At 35.1% G+C, this 20,751-nt stretch overlaps 1 protein-coding gene across 1 annotated transcript; it reads right to left on the bottom strand.

The window, feature by feature from the left end:
• Window positions 1-9,383: 9,383 nt before the first annotated feature.
• Window positions 9,384-13,420, bottom strand: LOC107779479 (laccase-4-like). Its single transcript, XM_075222781.1, has 6 exons — window positions 13,201-13,420; window positions 12,031-12,182; window positions 11,276-11,520; window positions 11,040-11,168; window positions 9,984-10,910; window positions 9,384-9,754 (listed from the first exon to the last, which is right to left on the bottom strand). The coding sequence occupies exons 1-6, from the start codon at window positions 13,288-13,290 to the stop codon at window positions 9,624-9,626; spliced, it is 1,674 nt and encodes a 557-aa protein (XP_075078882.1). The 5' UTR covers window positions 13,291-13,420; the 3' UTR covers window positions 9,384-9,623.
• Window positions 13,421-20,751: the final 7,331 nt, after the last annotated feature.

Below are 20,751 nucleotides of genomic sequence, written 5' to 3'. Positions count from 1 at the left end.
TTCGCCTAGGGGGATCCAGCTCATAGTTCCGGGTAGAAGTAATCTTCGCTCAGGTTGTTTAATATAGCTTAACTCAGGTAGAACTATTTGGCCTAGGGGGATCCAGCTCATAGTTCTGGGTAGAAGTAATCTTTGTCCAGGTCGTTTAATATGGTTTAACTCAGGTAGAACCTTTTTCACCTAGAGGGATTCAACACTTTATCAATAATACATGATGCTAACTCCGGATTCTATTTCCTTCCAGTAAGATAGGTTACCAACCCCTAGTTACATTTTCTTTCAGTAGTACAGGGTACCGATCCCTAGTTACACATTTATTCATTACAAATTTTATCTTTTTTAGCTAGTTTATACTACTGTTTCTGTCTGCCTTTCAATAAATTAGATATTTTATAGCTTTCACTGATAACTCACAAAATGTTCCTAGTCCAAACTGGGATAGAAATATTTTGTTCATTTTGTTCGTCTTTGATGGCTTTGTAGGCCTCGCCGTAGAGCACAAGTTATGACGATCGAAGCTTGCAGTTTCAGTTATCATCAGAAGGACGATCATAAGATAGTTGGAGTTAGTTTCGATGAGGTGTTAACAACTCGGTGTCTCAAGATTCATCTTCTCAAGTTCTGAGTAGAAAATCAAGCAATCGAGAATGAGCCATAATCTTTTCTTCAAAAAGGCATCAAGATCCAATCTAAGGTTAGCACAAGCGAGCAGGTCAAGAATCAATATTTGACTCCAAAAGACACATAGATAGGAATTTTGTACTCTTTTGCAGACATATGTAGTACTCTCCTCTTTTTCTTTTGATGTAAGAAGCGAGTAACAGTAACATCAACAACAACAACAGTAGCAGTCTTAACTCCAGTGTCTGGTAGCCTCTGCTACCAAAATTTTCTAGAGCTACACTGACCTGATTCCTTTATAGCCAAGGATGTGTAGGCAACCTCAGAAGTTAGGTTCGGTCACGTTTTTAAAAAATGCTTTCAATAGAGTAATACACGAGCAAAAATTAGCTATGGCATTTATTTTCTTTGCATGAAAACTCTTTACGTTCTCGAGAAAAGAAAGGAAGTTGTAAATGTCACACCTCCTTTTTACCATCCCCGTAAGGGTATAAGGGAGTTTTTTTCAATTTAAGTGACAATCGAAATGGGATTATTTTGTTTATTCAGAGTCGCCACTTGGGATAATTTATGGTGTCCCAAGTCACCGGTTCAAATCCCGAATCGTGGAAAGATTGACTCTGTTTATGGTCCGCGAACACATAAATCCGGGTAAGGAATTCTGTTAACCCAGGAGAATATATTAGGCATTCTCGGGTTCCGTGGTTCTAGCATGGTCGCTTAAACTATTACAATTAGCCTATTATCCAATTTATTACATGTTTCAACCTATGGTATATTTTTTAACTTATTAACCGCTTTAAATTATTTAGGAAGATTCAATGTTATTTAAAACACGCCTTGAACCACGCCACATGAAATGCACCCGCGGTTCGCGACACATTTTATTTAACGCTGTTAAGAATTGAAATTGGGTCACATGAAATGTACACCCAAAATTAATAAATAAAAGAAAGTCAATTTAAATAGCGTGCCTAAAGCAACTACGAAATTTCAAATTAATAACAAGGTTTGTGAGGGCCATGGAAAATTCAATTGATGGTACACCTCGATTCTTAAAGAGCTAAAACTAATTAAAATGAGGGCCATGGTTATTTGATCTTGTTTATGGCACGCCTCAAATCTAATTGTTAGAATAATTTCTTGTTTTAAAATTATGAGGGCCATAAACTATTGGTGTTGTTTAATATGGCACGCCTCAACCTAAATAAAAAGAATTATTTTAAAACAACTTAATTTGAAAGTATTGACTGCTAGTTATAGAGGAACATTGGGCTTTCAGCTTTTTAGAACCAAGCCTGTTATAGAGAAGGCCTCAGTAGCGATTAAATGAGGAAACGGGTTTGAAAGAGAAGGACAAAGCACGACAAGGCCTGGAACTCCCATTTTTCAAATGGCATCAAGGTATAGGCCCAAAGAGAACCCAAACCTTATGAAAAAGCAAAGGCTGAAGAACATGGACTCAAGATTTAGTCCACACAAAAACGTAGCCAATATTTAAACTCAACAAAAATACCAAATAAACCTAATTAACTTTCATCAGTACATAGCAACATGATAAAAGGATTTAAACACTACTAAACCATATTACATTTCTAAAAACAACATTGTTTGGAGTCCAATTGCACTAATGATATGAAACACAAAACTGTACAACATTCAACCTTAATTCAATCCCAAACTAGCTTATGAACAATTGTATGAAGTTCAAAACCTCAATTAAACCCTTTTGGCACACACCATAGCAACAAAACCCTATAAAGTTGTCATAGGATACTCCTGAATCTAAACATCAAGTCAAATTTAAAAATATTCAAACACAGACCAAGAATGATTCAACATAGACTTAACTATTACTGCAAACAAACTGGAGCCATAAATACATATTCGTATTTAAATTAGTCCCGAGATAGCCTATAGACAATTGCATGAAATTCAAACCTCAATTAAACCCTTTTTGACACACATAATAGCAATAGAAAACCCCATAAGATTGTCATATGACAAAACTGAATTTAAGCATCAAACCAACTTTAAACGTGCTTAAACACAAACCAAGAGCAATTCAGTATATAGCTCGAACCTTAGTGTAATAGCCTAGAACATTTTCCCTATTCATGACAAGTTTAAACCAAACCAACAACTTAATAAGAGACGCAAAGGAACTAAAATTTCAACTTAACAATATGGCACCATATTCATAACATGAATAGACTAACAATAATGCATCTAAAATTAAAATATTACAAGCCATGAATGAGATTGAAGAATAAGAAATAAAACTCAACAAGAAATACTGATGTTTATCATATTTCCATATTCAAGTTTCATGTTACACTTCATGCATTATCCATAGTCCAAAAGGTACCTGAAAATCAAAAGAAAAACAATGAGAGTGAAGGATGAACAACAACAGTTAATCATCTCAGCAAACCAGCAATACTCAGTCTTTTTAAACCATTTTTGAATCCAGAATGACTAGATATTCTTAAGAAAAGTTTCAAACTATGAAGATAACAACAGAACTAAGCCAATTTCTACTAAAAATGCAAGATATTTTATGTGTTTTTCAGCTTAGCCATTTCTCAGCTTTTTAGTATTGTAATTCTCTAAAATCTCCCTTGAAAAAGAAGGAAAACAACCTTCTTACAGAGAACCCTCTAGGGCAGCAGAAATGATTTTTAATTTTCCAATTATCCCTTCTTCGATTTCCAATTTGTTCATTTTTACCCTGATTTTCCAGCCTGCTTGTCAAACTAAAATCAAACCCCACCTTCCTAGAAATTTTCTATTCAGTTACACAAGATTCTTTTGTCCAAACTCCCTATATTACCCTTTAAAACCCTGTTATTTACCCTCAGCAGATCACATGGGTCAAATCTGACCCAGGACCCAAACCAAAAAATGAAAGGGCGTCCCTTGAAACTGGGTCAGAAATGATCCCAAAGCCCAATCAAATGGCATAGCCCAAGTCAGAAATCAACTTCAATGGCTTAGAAAAAAAGAGAGAGAAGCAAATCCAGAATTACAAGATTTCGAAATCAAAACATGACTGAACAAACAACTAAATAAACTAGAATTAAACCAGATTAACAAATCTAAACAAAACCTAATTAACCTTAATTGGAAGATTAGAACAAGAAGGACTCTCAGATGAATACACTTAAATTAACAAATTAATCAAAATAAGAAAACAACCGACTCACCAGAGAAAGGAAGAAATAAAAGTGAAATCTACCTCTCATGCATGAACCAAATAGCGAGACATCTCGACCAGGTTTAAGGTTTAAATGAGGCTTGAAATGAGGTAAACTCAATACTAATCAATTGTTCTTACTAAGAACAATTAATCAGTATAAACTTCAGCTCAAACCAAACCTTAAAAACACTTTAATTTCTGGAAATGAAGCAAATTAGGGTTCGACCTTAGATTTAAAATTTGAGCGGATGGAGAGGGATTCGAGAAAAACTGTTCCAGGTTTTGGGAAGAGGGTAGGCCAGGGGTTATGGGGTGTAAATTTGGTGGGGGTTTAAGGTAGCGCCGCCACCGGAGAGGGTGAGGGATTTAGGGTGGTGCTAGGGTTTGGGTTTCAGATGGAGGAGATGAAGTGAAGAAGCACGAGGGGATTCTGAAGGGATTCAGACAATTTTAAACGAAATGGGGGGAAGTGTTTAAGCCGTTAGATGAAAGAAAATGAAGGGCCCAGATTGATTTTAAAGCTTTGAACTCAAAACGACGTAGTCTCATGCCCATACTACGTCGTTTCAAAGGTCTTGGGGGCTGAAGGCTTGGACCGGTTTGGAGCGTGTTTTGGGCCAGATTTTGAATGGGTTGGGACAAAATTTTCATGGGCTGTGCCAATTTGGCCAAAAACTCGACAGCCTTTTAACTTCTAATTCTTTTTATTTTCAATTTCTAATTGTTTTCTTCCTTTTTTTTCTTTTTCCTTTTCAAATTAGTTTTTTAATTAAAATAACTTACCAAATTAAACTAATTACTAAACACAATATTTTCAATAATTAATTAAATCCTAAATTAAAAGAAAAACTATAAAATTAAAAAGTTAAAATGTAACGTGAGTCATTTTTTGTGATTTTTCATTTTTATAAAATAACTAATTTACTAATTAACCTAAAAAATGTAAAAATAAATCCTAAATGCAAATGCAATGTATTTTTGTATTTTCATGAATTAAATAAAATTAAACATGCACAGAAACATGAAAATAATATAAGAAAATTCTACAATAATTCCTAAAATGACAAACAATTAAAAGAAAAAAAATCTAATTCTTTGGAATTCTGTAGGAGTAATTCATGTGGGGCAAAAATCACGTGCTCACAGTAAATACCTAATTTTTGCCTTTTCTTTTCGGACATTATACCTTTTTTTTAGATTTATTTTGTATGTGTTTGTAGATTACTAGAATTAGAGTTCTTAAATATTGAGTGATGGGGTTAATATGGATTGATTTTGTTGGTTTTTAAGCACAATTGGCCCAAAACATGGACCAAATATGTGGCCCAATTGCATTGGACCTGCCCAACTCAAGGCCCCAACCAGACGCGCCAAAACGACATCGTTTTGGTTTAGTGGCTAAGATTTAATCTTAGCCACACATCTTGACTTGATCCAACGATTAATTTAATCTCTCACCTAGGTCCCCATTTTCCCCCCTTATCTCTTTCTTCTTCCTCTCTCTTCTCACTCTCTCCTCTCTTCTTAGAGACTAGCCTTCCGCCACCCATCTCAGCCGACCGGAAATCGCCACCGCCGGTGGACCTCGTCTAAAGCCCATAAAACCTACACCAATCTCTTTCTCTCTTTACCCTCTCTCCTAATCCGAGCCCCAAATCCTCAAAACCCCTTCTAAATTTCATGAAAACGAAACCCTAGATAGCCGCCTCTTACTTCCCTCTTCGATTTCACGGCAAATCCGACCAACCCACCACACAAACTTCACATAAACATGTAGATCTCCAGGAGATCTATACTTTCCCTCTAGTTTTATCTCCGAAACCCAACCACCACCGTCGACCACCCCACTGCCCCCACCTCTGCCGCTACTGTTTCTCCATCATCGTTTCTTTCGACCCAAAAACCTTCTTTTTCTTCCGGCATAATGCTGGAATCCCTTTGTTTTGGCATTTGCTGGAGTGAAATGAGTGTTTCAAGGTCGGGCAGCTACTCCTTCGATTGGTGTAAGCGCCATCCCTTTAATTAATTTCTGATATTTTAGTAGTAATATGTTAGTTTCTGATTTTAATTTTTTTCTGTTTTGGTTTGTTGTTTGTTAATTAGAGTTTAGGTTTATTTAATTGGTTATCACTATCTAGTTTAGTTTTTTTTATCAAATTATTATTAACCAAGCTAATCTTTAGTGTTGTCGAATCAGTGTTCATCTAGCAAGTTGTTTCGTCGATGTTACCTTTCGTCGATGATTCAATAATGTTTGTTTAACTTCTGCTTCATATAATAGATTGTAGTATTAGTCGCTTTATTTTAACTTGCATAGGTTGAACCAATTTGATCTAGTTCATTTGAATCCTCATTCTAGTTGCAATCTAAGTGTGTGTGCTTTTAGCAGTTCAATTAGTGAATGATAGTTGTTTGTTTACTTGGTTTAGTTTGAATCAAATGGGGTGGTACTGGTTAGAGCCGTAAATATGGGCTTGGCCCGTTGGGCCAGCCCAGCCCAGCCCAGCCCGTGATTTAGCAGGACTGGACTTGAATTTTTGGAGCCCATTAAAAAGAGGCTTTTAAGCCCGGCCCGAGTAAGTCGGTGGCCCGTGAGGCTAGACTGAGGCTGGGTTGGGCCGGCCCATGGGCCTAATAAAAATATGTATTTAAAATATATAAAATATAAAAATTATATGACACAAAAAATATCAAGAAAAATATCCCAAGCTTGAAGTTTACTAAGCTCATCATATTAAAAGATCAAAGTCTTAAAATGTTAATTAGTTTTAAAAATTTAATTATTTTTAATATTTAACTAATTAATATTGCATACTAATTGTAGATGTAGTATAGATGAAAGTGAAGATGTTAAGACAACTTTCTCACACGAGGATTCAAATGTATTTGATGAAAATGATGTGTTGGATATCCTATACACGTCATGGACGTTCTCTTGAATAGTTTATTTTGAGCTTTGACTCTTAGTGGATGAAATATAGTCTTGTATTTTACTTTTTTTAGTGTTTATTGTGATATATTGGAACATTATAAGTATTAAGTTTTGGGAATTTTTTCAATAAGATTTTTTTAAAATTAGATCTTAAAGAAAAAATATAAAATTATATTTTAAAAAATGATGGGCCGACCCGTGGGGGCCCGCAACCCACATAGGGCTGGGGTGGGCTGGCCATTATAAGGCCCATCAAAATGGTGGGCTAGCCCAGCCCAACCCGTCAATTGCTAAAGCTCACATGGGCTAGGCTGGGCTAGCCCGGCCCCACCCATATTGACAACTCTAGTACTGGTTTGGTGTAAAGCTAAAAGTTAGAATGTGTTAATCATGAAATAAGTACATGTTAGCTTGCTTTTACTGTTTAGGCATGCTGGAAATGCAAGTGCTCTGCTTTGTGTCAGAATTTGGTGAAAAGTGGATTGTTTTGGCACACAAAAGTTAGTCCTTTTGGACAGATTTTTGGTAAACCAAAATCTGTCCAAAAGGACTTATTTTTCCTACTTAAAGAGGTCATTCTTCACACTAAAACACAGACACTCTATTTTAGACTGAGAGAACATCTTGAGAGTTGGTTTGAATACAAAAAAACATAAAAAATTTCAACAGCTGAATACATAAAGAGTAAGCTAAAAATCGTGAGTTTTTGGTTGAGTCTTAGAGAGTAAAATCTTTTAGAAACATATAAGAGTCTTAGAGTTTGATTTTGAGTTCCTTCTCTTAAAGAATCACTACTTTTAGTGAGACTTCTGAGTTGTTTTTTTTAAACACGGATTTACAGTTGTTTCGGCGTTGTTTCTGCTGTCTTTGTTGTTGATTTTCTGGCCTTTCACTACTGAATTCATCTTGTTACAAGTTAGGTAACCCTTGAACCTTTTGTATTGCAGATTCTTGATGATTATGTAATGATTTGAACCCGTTTGATTTGTGGAAAGTGTAATATCTAATTTTGTAACTTTTATGATAAATGGTAAAATGATTAATTTTGAAGTAAGAAAAGTTTCTTGTAAGCAAAAAGTCAAGTAGATCCAGGGGTTTTAGTTTGGTATAATGGTTAATTTTTGTCATACGCCCATTTCATCTCCTGACTCATTGTATTTGTATTACTAATAAGCCAAGAGTTTTATCACTGTTATTTGCCTGCTGGGTTACCTTCAGGCTAACTGGATTATAGTATTTATCTATTAGTAGTAAATAAATTAGTAGTAGTTTTTTGGAACTAATAGGCCATAATGTATCATGTAAGAGATAAAGTAATTGGGCCCAATAAACTAGGTCCAGGTCTGAAGCACTGAAGCATGCTGGATGGCCCCTTTTTTAATAACTGTTGGGCCAAAAAACTCAATTTCTTCAGGCCCAATGACAATTAAGCTAAATGGCTCATTCCTCTCTTTTTTATAATAAATAAATAAAATGCTGGCCCATTTTTTCTAAGGTAACAAGCTAGCCCAAATGAATAAAAATAAACTTCCTTCCAATAGATCTAATAAAAGTGCATGTCTCTTTTAATAACTTTTTTTCCTTAATAGCTTAATTATTTTCAATTAATTTAAACGCTATGCAAATTTTAGGAATAAATGTAGCTTTATATTAGTTTCGTCAGTTTAATTAATAACAACAACAATAAGAATAAGGTTATAAGTAGGTTCAATATTAACTAAGTTTTATACATAGTCTTACCACCATTAAGCTTCAAATAGGCATTTTCTTTACGATAAAGATGAACAATTATTTTTCCATAATCTAACCCCTATAGTAATTTGTCTTAACTAAGATAAATAATTTCGTCTTAACCGATGTCGGGAAGACTCTCTTTGGAATAAAGACATACATAAAATGATAAGGTCGTAAGGGACACGTCTTGTTTCAATTCTTTCAAGTAATTAAAAGTTTTATTTAATTAACTTCGTGTAGGCTCCACTTTTGGGCACAACACACGAACTAAGGTCGGGAATACTCGTCTTGGTTAGTGTAAGCTAGAGTTGGAGATATTCGTCCTAGTTTGAGATTAATAAAGTCATCAATAATAAAAGAGGACATAGGCAAATATGAAAATCAAATAAAGCACAGTTTATCCAAAAATTAACCCAAGCCAATTCTAGTCAATAAAAGAGACCGTGCTAGAACCACGGGACTCGGGGAATATTTTACACCTTCTTTCCAGTCAACATAATTCCTTAACAGGACTTTGTTTTCGCAGACCAAATAACAATAGAGTCAAACCTTCCTTTGACTAAGGATTCAAATAAAAAGTGACTTAGAACACCTAAAAATCAATTCCAAGTGGCGACTCTGAACAATAAAATAATCCCTATTTCAAAATTGTCACTTTAATTGGAAAAACTCTTTAACCCACGACAATCCATAATATACATATCTTTTGGGGGTAAAAAAGGGGAATGACAATTATTATTATAGTACCAAGTAACTTAAAAGAACTAGAATTTCGAACCCATAAGCTTCAAATTCTAGCTCCATCTCAGTTGCCTATGTTCTATTCCCCCCCCCCCCCCCACCCTCCCCCAGAACAAAGAACTATGAATCAACAAGAGTAATCATAGAAAAAAGAGGTAACACAACCAATTTTTTAAACTTCCATTAACAATCACAAAAAATGTATACATTGAATACTCGTATAATTATTAAAATTTGGTTGAGAAAAAAATGTTCTTCTCTTTCAACTCAAGAAATGAATACATTGCTTATTGACTCTCCTTTCTCTTTGTTTCTCTTGTTGTAGTCTTTAGCCTGCTTTCCTACATTTTGCTTTGTATGTGAATTTAACTTCTTTCAAAAAAGGCCTCTCCATTTTTAGCATTTTGGAAGATCCTTTGGAGGTGGCAAAAGGGACTCATTTGGACCTTTGCCATTATCTACAAGCCATGCCATTTTCAATCCCCATGTTGTGTGTATCTCTAGATGACAATGCATAAACCAAACTCCTGGCAATTTCAAAAATAATTAAAATATACTAAAAACTTAAAATCTCTCTAAAATTTAAGTTAGCGAGAATAAGTGGTAGCAAAAAAAAATTGGGAGTCTAAGTATAAGGTAGGTCTTTTGGGGAAATTCATTTGTGTTGGCTTACATCAAACAATATCACACCATGTTAAGAATACCTTTGGACCGTATTAGCCCAACATTAAATCTAACAAACAATGATGTACGTACCTGGATTGTCAGCACGGAATCTTATAGCAACCCATCCTCCAGCAGGTACACCAACTGTATTCCTCTCAACAGGATCAACAAGATTAAAATTCTTAGGATCTGTTTTTGGATTAAAATTTCCTATGCCTTTACCCACTAGATAAAAATTGAAGCCATGCAAATGGATTGGATGGTTCTCAGGGGCTATAATTCCAGTATCCTGCAAAACTAATTGAACTGTATCGTTATATCGCAACCTATAAACCTTAGTCCCATTCGTCGTTGCCAAATTAGCTGGTCCTGTTCCTGTATAATTGAAAGCAAAAGGCGGGTTTGCTGGAAAATCTGTCGTGAAAACTCCTTTGATTCCGAAGAAATGTGCTTGTAGAAGTGCAGTAGTTGGCATAACAAATGTAACATTGTTTACACTAGCCACAACTCTGCTTCCATTGCCCTGTTTGTAACTTGGGCATGGATTAATCCCTAAACCTACCGTGAAAAATAGGGAATGATCAATTTTTTTGGGAACATTAGCAGGGTATTTTTTGGAATTCAGGCTTCTTAAAGAATCAAGAAAAGTGTTGGCTACAGGGGTGGCATTTTTAGGTGGGGTGCTAGTAAGTGAAATGCGGTTATTTCCTTGTGTGCCAGAATAATGTAAAGTGGCTATTGCTGTAACATTGTCAACAGCAATTGGTGCATCCATAAAAGGTGAAGCAGCAACCATGTATTTTCCAGAACCTTGATTGGCAGTGACAATTACATTTGTTGTTTGGCCAGGAGCAATTACAATTGTGTCTGTTTTGAAAGGTTTAACGTAAGTGGCATCAACTTCAACTACTGTCATTTTGTGGCCAGCAATTTTGAAAAAGAGTTCTTCGTTGAGTGCAGCGTTGATGACTCGTAACAGGTAGGTTTTTCCTGGATCAACATTCAATTTGTATCCACCTGCATATCATATGGTCCAAAAAATGTTAATATTTTTTTCCTCTTTACTAAAAATTGGAATGTACTTAATTGATAATTCCCTTTTTTCGATCAGTATATAAAAGTTAAACTTGCATAAGTATATATTACCTTGTGATGGGCAATTTGAGACGGGTCCCGGATGACCATTGATGGTGTGAGCGTCAGAAACATTAGGGGCTAATCCTGATTTTATGGCTTCATTAATCACAGCTTCGGTATCAGATTTCCACCATTCAGCTGCACAACATCATCAAAAATCAGAAAAACTTCCAATCTTATAGTATATAAATATTTCAAGAAAATAATGATACTAATTTGGTTAAAGGAAGTTAATTTTTTTTTACCTAGGAGCACGACAGCTTCGTGGTTGGGTTTAGGGAATGGATAAGGCACACCAAGCTTAGGCAAGATAACAATTGCACCATGAACAGTGGCCCTTAGCCACAAAATATGAGCATGCCAAAATAGTGTACCCCTTTGGCCTGTAATGGTGAAGTTGTACACATAGTTTTGCCCTGGCTGAATTGGACATTGTGTGATGTATGCTGGTCCATCTGCCCAACCTGTTCTAAGTTGTCTAATACCATGCCTGTATGAAAAAATATATGTTATCGTTGTACTTTAATCTATTGTCACATATAATCTGTCTTATTTTCTAGGTAATGAAATTCGTCCATTTTTTAGGATGATTACTTGTAGTTCTCTTTTGAGTGATGAATTGATAGGCATGGGCGAAGCTAGCTAGGTGGAAGCAAGGGGTTCACCTGAATGATCCCCTTTATCGGAAAAGTTATATTGTGCTAATATAGATAAAAATAAATATTGAAGAATTAACCTAAATAGCCGTCTACCATATGAGCGAGCCTACTATGGCAGAGCAGATATATATATATATATATATATATATATATATATATATATATATATATATATATATAAGGGAAGATTCTAGTGTAGTGACAGTTGTTAGTCAAAAATTGCTTATGTCACAAGTTTTGATCTCAGGTGTAAATTCTTTTTGTATTTTTTTAATCCCCTTATGGAAAATCCTGACTCCACATTGTATAAAAGTTAAACCGGTAGATATTAGATGACTTACCAATGGATAGAGAGATTATACTTGACATGGTTAACAACTTTGACAAGCACTGTGTCTTCTTCCCGAGCATAGATTGTAGGTCCTGGAAATTTTCCATTGACAGTAACAATGGGCTTTGATGAACAAAGGCGAGTCGTATTCTTCATTACCACCTGCCATGCAACAATTTACATTATTATAACTATACATTGTTCATGTATAGTTGACAAATTATTTTGATCGTACATATAAAGATTTTGCTTGTCTTAGCGTCAACTGGTTTGTTTTTATAGACCAACCACCTTTGTTAATTGGAATTTTCTTTTACCTAATTTTTGTTTGCCTTAGAGTTCGAGAAATCTACTTAACAGTTAAAAGAGCCAATCATTCTGGATTAATAGACTTTGTGACAGTTTGTTAATAGTGGGATGGAAATTTTCTGGTTTTCCTTATTTTATATTATTGCTAAGGCAAAAGAAAAGGAGAAAATTCCTTTTTCTCTAGAAGAAAATAGGACCAATATATATTTATTGATTAACTAATCATTTCAAGAAACTTAGAAAAGATGATTCTCTTCACATTTGTAGCAGATTGAATGTAAAACTTAAGTTGTTTATTGCTGGAAAAATTGATACTGAAAGAAGAAGAAAATAAGTACTCCATTTAAATATAAACTCATGCAGAACGCTTTCTAAAAAGATTGATTCTTTGACTTTGGATATATATATATATAGGGAATATTATGCTTGTTATCACACTTATCTGAAATTGGTTGTGATTTTTTCCAAATCAAACATCCCCTCTTTAAGTGCCAACAACATTCTCCTTTGTAGAACATAATGTCAAAAAGTTAGAGCCTTATTATAACATACTCCCTCCATCCCAATTTATGTAGTACCGTTTAATTAGACACGAAGTTTAAAAAAGAAATAAAGACTTTTGAAACTTCCGATCTAAGCTTTAAATATTTGTATGACTATATGTAAAATAAAAGATTTAAACTTAAATTGTTTCTAAATATGGAAATATGATATTGTTTTTGTGACAAATTAAAAAGAAAAGTGTGCCACGTAAATTGAGACAGGGGAGTATATGTCTTCCATAATACAAATTATCCAACATTTGTGACTATGGTAATATCAAGAAACTTGCATTGTTGTTTACTGATGCAACAGTGCTAAGAGTACTTACATTGAACTTGTAATGTCGAATCCTGCATTCAACGACAAGAGGAAAAAGGCAAGCTGCCAATACTATGAAAAGGCGAACCCAAGAGTTCATTTTTGTCTCTTTTCTTGAAATTTCTAAAAGCACTTCTCTTTACAATAAGTGCTATAGAGATCAAATTGAAGTGATTTTCTCTTTAGTTCTGATTTCTTGTAATCTTGTTGTATTCAGGAATGACCTGCCAACGCAAATATATATATATATAGTTGAAAGTGCCTTAATTTTCCGTTGTGTCATATATAGTTGAAAGTGCCTTAATTTTCTGTTGTGTCATCATTTTCTTCAGTTAGGTGAGATGGATGTTTTGGGGTCATCTCTACTTCTTCTTGAACAGCAATTTAATTTCTTTCATGCAATTTCCCCCTCAATCATTACTTGCATTTTACATAAAGTTCAAAACTCTGTGGACCATCATAAATTTGCTAGTTAAGCTATTAGTTTGTTTATGTGAAAAACAAATTTCCTTTTGGATTTAATAATTGTCTTTATTAGTTGTCTAAAAAAGGCACCTCATGTGTGCAGGTGGTCGGATCATATTGGTTCTATTGTAATGTATGTAACACACTAAACTTATGCAAGAGGCCGTTCCCATGCATTCATAGTTGGGTAATTAAATTTATATTCATATCTATCTAAAAGCTAATATCAACTAAATTGGAATTAAGGCGTAATTGATTGAACTATCTAAAAACAATCTATGATGCTTGGTGATCTTCATGTCCCACATACAACAGATCAATTAATTCAAGGTTTGGAAATTTCAGTAATTTTATATGATTTTAATTTTAAAGCCTAACTCAGCAAAGTATGAACTGCATGCATGGGATGAAAATTGGCTTCTCGTGAAGAATATTACATTGCCCCATATATTTTGCTACGTCACGGTTTATGGCGGTCGATTTTACCAAAATAAGACATGATAAATTTGTCTAAGACAAATGATACTTAAATTCACACGCATATTACTAAAAATTTTAAAAATTTATAAGTCAAATGTAAAAAGAAAAAGAAATCTTCTAAGTTTGATACATCGTCGGACTATACATAAAGCCGCAGAAAGTTGAAACTTTGGAAGGATGAAAAGTCTGTCGATTGTCTCAGACTCACAGATAAATCATAGGCTAAAAGCGAATGAATGATTGGAAAAAAAAGTATTTATTTGCAAAAGAAAAAAAGAAAAAAAAAACAGTTTCGAACTTTTTTATTTTTGCAAGCATGTCGAAAAGCAAAACTAGAAATTATAGAAGGTATTGTTAAAAAGGGAATTAGCTAAGAAGAGTAATTTCAGGTCAATACTAAATAGGATAAGTATAACCATATTTATAATTACTACTTACTTTTTAAGGGTAAATACTGACTTGCCTCATGTTCTTGTGCCAAACCATATTAATACATTATGGTTAAGTGATTTAATGAGATATACATGCATATAATTCACAATGGTTAAGTGTATGAAGTTCATATACAAAACACGTGTCATGCATCTATTGGTTTGGTATAAATATTCGATACGGATAACTTTTAAATCTCATAGGTTTTTTATCATCAAAATAAAAATCTAGGTTTCCCTTATTGTAGCTTGATTTATATATGGCAACATTAAAATGACTAAAACAATCCTTTTTTTTTTTCTTAATAAAATCGCCATAATCATGGTAGTGTTTGCATAAACTACCGGTATATTAATATTAATATTAAAAATAAAGGTATGCAGAATCTCAACAAAAAGATGTGTAATAACTGTAATATTAATCAGGCAGGACCTCTTATGAAAAATGATTATTATTTACCATAAAAAGATAGGAAATGAATTAGAAAACTTCTATTTTTTGGGTTGTCGGTGAAGATCTAGTAATTATATTATCATAGAACCTTAGAAATTTGAGGATAATATATAGATATGACTCCTACTTACTAAATGTAGTAAATATTGGTTGTTAAATTGTTTTCATGGGTTTGCATCATTTTACTCTTTGCTATCTATAAGACATTTAACATTGTTTCAAAGCAAAGATTAAGCCAACCGTGGGTTTTAACAACTTATTAGTTGTCAATCCCCTTTTGCTCCAGCTCCTACCCACTCCTACGAATCCTGTCCCTTCTCTCCCCGCCCCCCAAACCCCCCCACACCCAACTCCCACAAACCCCAAAAAAGAGAAAACAACAACTACTATATATGGCGCCTCCAATTTCAAGCACATTATATTGAGATAGATTATATGAATTAATCATCACTACTAGTTTTACATTGGCGGTCAATCTACTAATCAAAAGCCTTTCCTATCGTCTCCCCTCCACCCCTCCTTTTGCCAACAACAACGATTACGGTTCACTTTTAATAAATTGTGATAGTCTATATGAATCATCATTATATAATTGTGAGAATTTGGGATAATTAATTAACTAGTTTTAGATTGGTTGTCAATCTACTCCAATACTCTCTCACTATTCGGGTTTCGGATTGGCAATATAAGCTAGCTCACATAGTCAGCTCTCTCATCCTTCCCCAAAATAAATAATCAAATAAAGAGAAATATTCACCAAAAAGGAAAGATAATTAATAAAGAAAGAATGTATTAAAGTAATCATCACTTTTAGGATTGTTAGGACTTGGTGATCAACTAACTGAACCTCTTCGTTTGGGCAGGAAGTTCATCTACTGGCAGATGGTAGCTTAAATTTCACTTTCGCGTTGAATAGACCTAATTCTATAAGATACAACACCTGAAATTTCTCTCCCTCTCTCTCTCTCTATATATAGAAAACAAACAAAAAAAGAATAAAGTATTCTATCATCGCTGTATTGGAAAAAATTGAGTTTACATATTAAAGTGGTGTAAAGATGATGTGTCATGACACATAGACTGGTCAAAGAGTTACAACTAACAAAGAGGCACGAGTTGCGACAGATACAAGCAGAGACAAAAGAAGAGTCACGAGCGGTTATCCAAAAGACTCAGCGCTCGTACTTATTTAAGTCCAAGAATCAAGATGAATGAATCTGACACTACATGGGAGTACAAATACAATATTTAATGAGCCTTAAATACTAAAAACGTTAGAGAATCTGTATTAAATATAATAATTATGTAACGTAGAATTTAATGTCTTTAATTATCCATAATGGCCTTATTATGACAAAGGCAAAACGCATATCTCCAAAATAGCTATAAAAGGGAGAGAACGGATCAATTGTAGGGACACAAAATATTATCTGAATATACCGATTTACTTGCTTTTCTTCTGATTATCTTATTGCTAGCCAAATCACTTTCTTTCATATATTCTTTTGATTATCAGTAACCCGAGTTCTTCTAAATTAAAGCTTTGACCGAAATTCTATTTTTTGGTTAAACAAATTGGTTCCGTTATCGGGAATCTGATAATCTATCCTCTTTTAGCTTAACTTTCCTTGCTGCATCAACCATGTCGAACAACAATGACAACATTCAAGGAAACCAACAACTTCAGGGAAATCTACAGGGTAATCAAACCCCGATCCCTTCTCCACGAGGCTCTCCTCGGCGGTATCGTGAAGGCTCTCCTGATGGATCTCATACAAATGGAAACACTCAATTTGAAAATGTTGAAGCTATCGATGAAGTTTTGCAAAAACTAATTGCTGCACAAGTCAATAAAGCACTTGAGGCTTTTGCTAGCCAGTTACCTGCTGCACCACCCACACCCACTCCAAATAACAACACTTTGGAGAACCCTCGTTCGGGCTTGTTAATTCAGGTAGTGGTGGAACCCCCAACGAATCACAGGAGGGAGAACCAGGTAACTTAGTCAATTCTGATTTACAAAATTTAGTACTAACATTGTAGAAACAGCTCAAGAAGCAAAGTGACTGCATAGAGCAAATACCCGGGGTGCCGCTCGTAATCAAAGGGATAGATACGGATAAATATTTGCAACAACCCTAGAAGCCAAGTGCTTCCCCCCTCCCAATTCCAGAGAAATTCAAAATGCCTGATATTCCAAAATACAATGGAACAACAGACCCACGAGACCATGTGACTGCATTCACAACAGGCGTAAAAGGCAACAACTTGACCAAGCAAGAGATTGAATCAGTATTAGTCAAAAAATTCGGTGAAACACTCACCAAGGGTGCATTAATATGGTATTCTCTTTTATCCGAAAATTCTATAAATTCTTTTGCTGAGCTTGCAGATTCTTTCATTAAAGCACACTCGGGAGCTCAAAAAGTCGAAAAAAGAATGGAAGATATTTTCAAGATCAAGCAAGGGGACTCAGAATTGCTTAGGGAGTTCGTGGACAGATTCCAACGTGAAAGAATGACATTACCACGTGTACCTGATAATTGGGCAGCTATAACTTTCACAAGTAATTTGAATGAAAAGATCTCAGAAGCTATGAGGCAACTCAAGGAAAGTCTTCGTGAATTCCCAGCTACAACATGGAATGACGTTTACAATAGGTATAGCACGAAGCTAAGGATAGAAGAAGATACTGTTCCACGATTCCAAAAAGAAGAAAAATTAAGTTCGAGACGGGCGGAAATCGAAAAAGGTCCAGTAAAAACAGGTACTAGCCATACATGAGACCTGCGAGAAAAGATTCACTGTCAAAACAGGACAATCAAAGGTATGATCACAGGTCAAGGAATAGAGAGTCAGGCTCTTCATCAAGATTTAGGAATGATCGAAACACCCATGAGTCATGAGATGATGATAGAAATTTAAAGGCGAGATTTGGCGGTAGCTGTTTTGAGAAGCATGTGTGACAAGGTACGGTGGCCAAAAGAGATGAGATCGAATCCAAACAGGCGCAACCCTGATCATTGGTGTGAGTTTCATAATGATCACGGGCATAAAACATCAGACTGTAGATTTTTACAAAGTGAAATTGATCATTTATTAAAACAAGGGTATCTCACCGAGTTATTCAGTGAGAAAGGTAAGCAAGCTTACATGAAGAATAGGTAGGAACCCCCTAAACCACCTCCTCCCAAAAGGACCGTCAACGTTATAAGCGGGGGTGGAGACATCAATGGCGTAACGTACACTGCAACTAATAAAATTTCCAAAGTTACAATTACCCAAGGGAAACGGGTGCGTCATGTATTAGAGGAAGACAACATTACATTTGATGATGCTGATGCAGATGGCATATTATCTCCTCATAACGATGCCCTGGTAATAGCTTTAATTGTACATGATACTAATGTGAAACGAGTTTTGATTGATCCAGGTAGTTTCGTGAACATTATTTTGCTAAGAGTATTACGTGAGATGCAAGCTGAGGATAAATTAATACCAAAGGCGCATACTTTATCTGGATTTGACAATTCTAGTATTGTGACGAAAGGAGAGTTAACACTCACCACATTCGTAGAAGGAGTTGTCAAAGATACAAAGTTTCAAGTAGTAGATATGGATATGGCTTACAATATGATCCTTGGGAGACCATGGATCCATGAAATGGATGTCGTTCCTTTAACCTTGCATCAAGTTATTAAATTTCCATCACCATGGGGAATATGTCAAATCCGCGGGGATAAACATACATCCAGGAGCATCAACTCTGTGGCAGATTCAAGTACGAAAAAGAAGAAAAATAACAATCACAGAAGACAGTAGAGGGCACCACAACACAAACCTCAACTGAACAAGGGCGGACAGATGTGGATTCAAGGCCTGATACCATTCAAGACCCAGAAAAAAACGAAAATATCAAAACAACAATTGAAGAACTGGAGGCTATGGTGTTATTTGCACAATGGCCTGATAAGAAAGTCTACGTAGGGGCCAATCTAAGCCAAGGCATGAGAGGTAAGTTAATTGAATTTTTGAAAACTAACGTAGACTGTTTTGCTTGGTCCCACTCTGACATGACAGGAATACCACCGGAGGTAATGACTCACATATTGAATGAAGACCCAACGTACCCTCCTGTCAAACAAAAAAAAAGAAAGCAAGGAACTTTCAAGAATCAGGTGATTCAAGAAGAGGTTCAAAAATTGCTAAAGATTGGATCCATCTGCGAGGTAAAGTATCCTAATTGGTTAGCCAAAACTGTTGTAGTTCCAAAGAAGAATGGTAAGTGGCGAGTTTGTGTGGATTACACAGACCTTAATAAAGCTTGTTCTAAAGATTCTTTTCCACTACCACATACAGATTAGCTAATTGATGCTACTGTAAGGCATGGACTATTAAGTTTTTTAGATGCATATTCAGGGTACAATTAGATCAAAATGATCCGGTAGATGAGGAAAAAACTTCATTCATAACAGACAGGGGGACTTACTATTGTAAAGTAATGCCTTTTGGTCTAAAAAATGCTGGTGCAACATATCAAAGGCTGGTTACTAAAATGTTTCAAGAACATCTGGGAAAAACCATCGAGGTTTATATAGACGATATGCTCATTAAAACTCAGCATTCGAGAGATCATATATCACACTTGTCTGATACATTTCAAATTTTGCGCAAATTTAATATGAAATTAAATCCAGAGAAATGTGCATTTGGTGTCGCGTCAAGTAAGTTTTCAGGTTTTCTTGTTTCTAACCGTGGTATTGAAGTGAATCCCGCATAGATTAAGGCCATTAAAGAAATTCCTAATATGCTTTCAAGCAAAAAAGAAGTGTAGAGGTTGACAGGAAGAATTGCAGCCTTGGGAAGATTTATTTCTAAATCATCAGAAAAGTGCTTTAAATTCTTTTCAGCTCTTAAAAAGCAAGATCACTTTGAATGGAACGAGGAATGTCAGCAGACACTCAAAAATTTGAAGACATACTTATCAAATCCACCATTGCTCTCAAAACCAAAGGCTGGGGAAAGACTGCTCATTTACCTTGCTGTTTCAGAAGTAGCGGTAAGTGTTGTTTTAGTCCGTGAGGACCAAAGTAAATACTCTCCGATCTATTATGTTAGCAAATCTTTGTTAGATACAGAGACACGGTACCCTCAATTGGAAAAGCTTGAACTTGCATTAATTATGACATCTAGAAAATTAAGGCCTTATTTTCAATGTCATCCTATTGCTGTAGTAACTGTTTATCCATTACGCAATATATTACATAAGCATGAATTGTCAGGTAGGTTAGCTAAATGGGCTATAGAATTAAATGAATATGATATCACCTACCAACCTATAACTGCTATAAAATCTCAAGTGTTAGGTGATTTCGTGGCTGATTTTAGCCAAGGGATGCAATTAGAAGCAGAAAAAGAGTTGCAGGGGTTCAACGGAGCTAACCTAGGAAATTGGACCTTGTTTGTTGATGGTTCATCTAACGTAAAGTGTGCTGGTTTAGGGATTATTTTGGTACCACCTACGGGTGAAACCATTCGACAAGCCATAAAATGTCATTCTATAACTAACAATGAGGCAGAGTATGAAGCTATGATTGCAGGTTAAGAACTGGTACAAGAACTTGGCATAAATCAGATTATAATCAAAAGCGATTCACAGCTCGTAGTTAATCAAATGTTGGGGACTTATACGGCCAGGGAAGCAAGGATACAGAAATACTTAGAGAAGGTA

Source organism: Nicotiana tabacum, chromosome 10, assembly GCF_000715075.1.
Source record: "Nicotiana tabacum cultivar K326 chromosome 10, ASM71507v2, whole genome shotgun sequence".
Classification (NCBI taxonomy): domain Eukaryota; kingdom Viridiplantae; phylum Streptophyta; class Magnoliopsida; order Solanales; family Solanaceae; genus Nicotiana; species Nicotiana tabacum.
The sequence above is the reverse complement of the archived record's forward strand: the minus strand, read 5'-3'. Positions and strand labels throughout refer to the sequence as shown.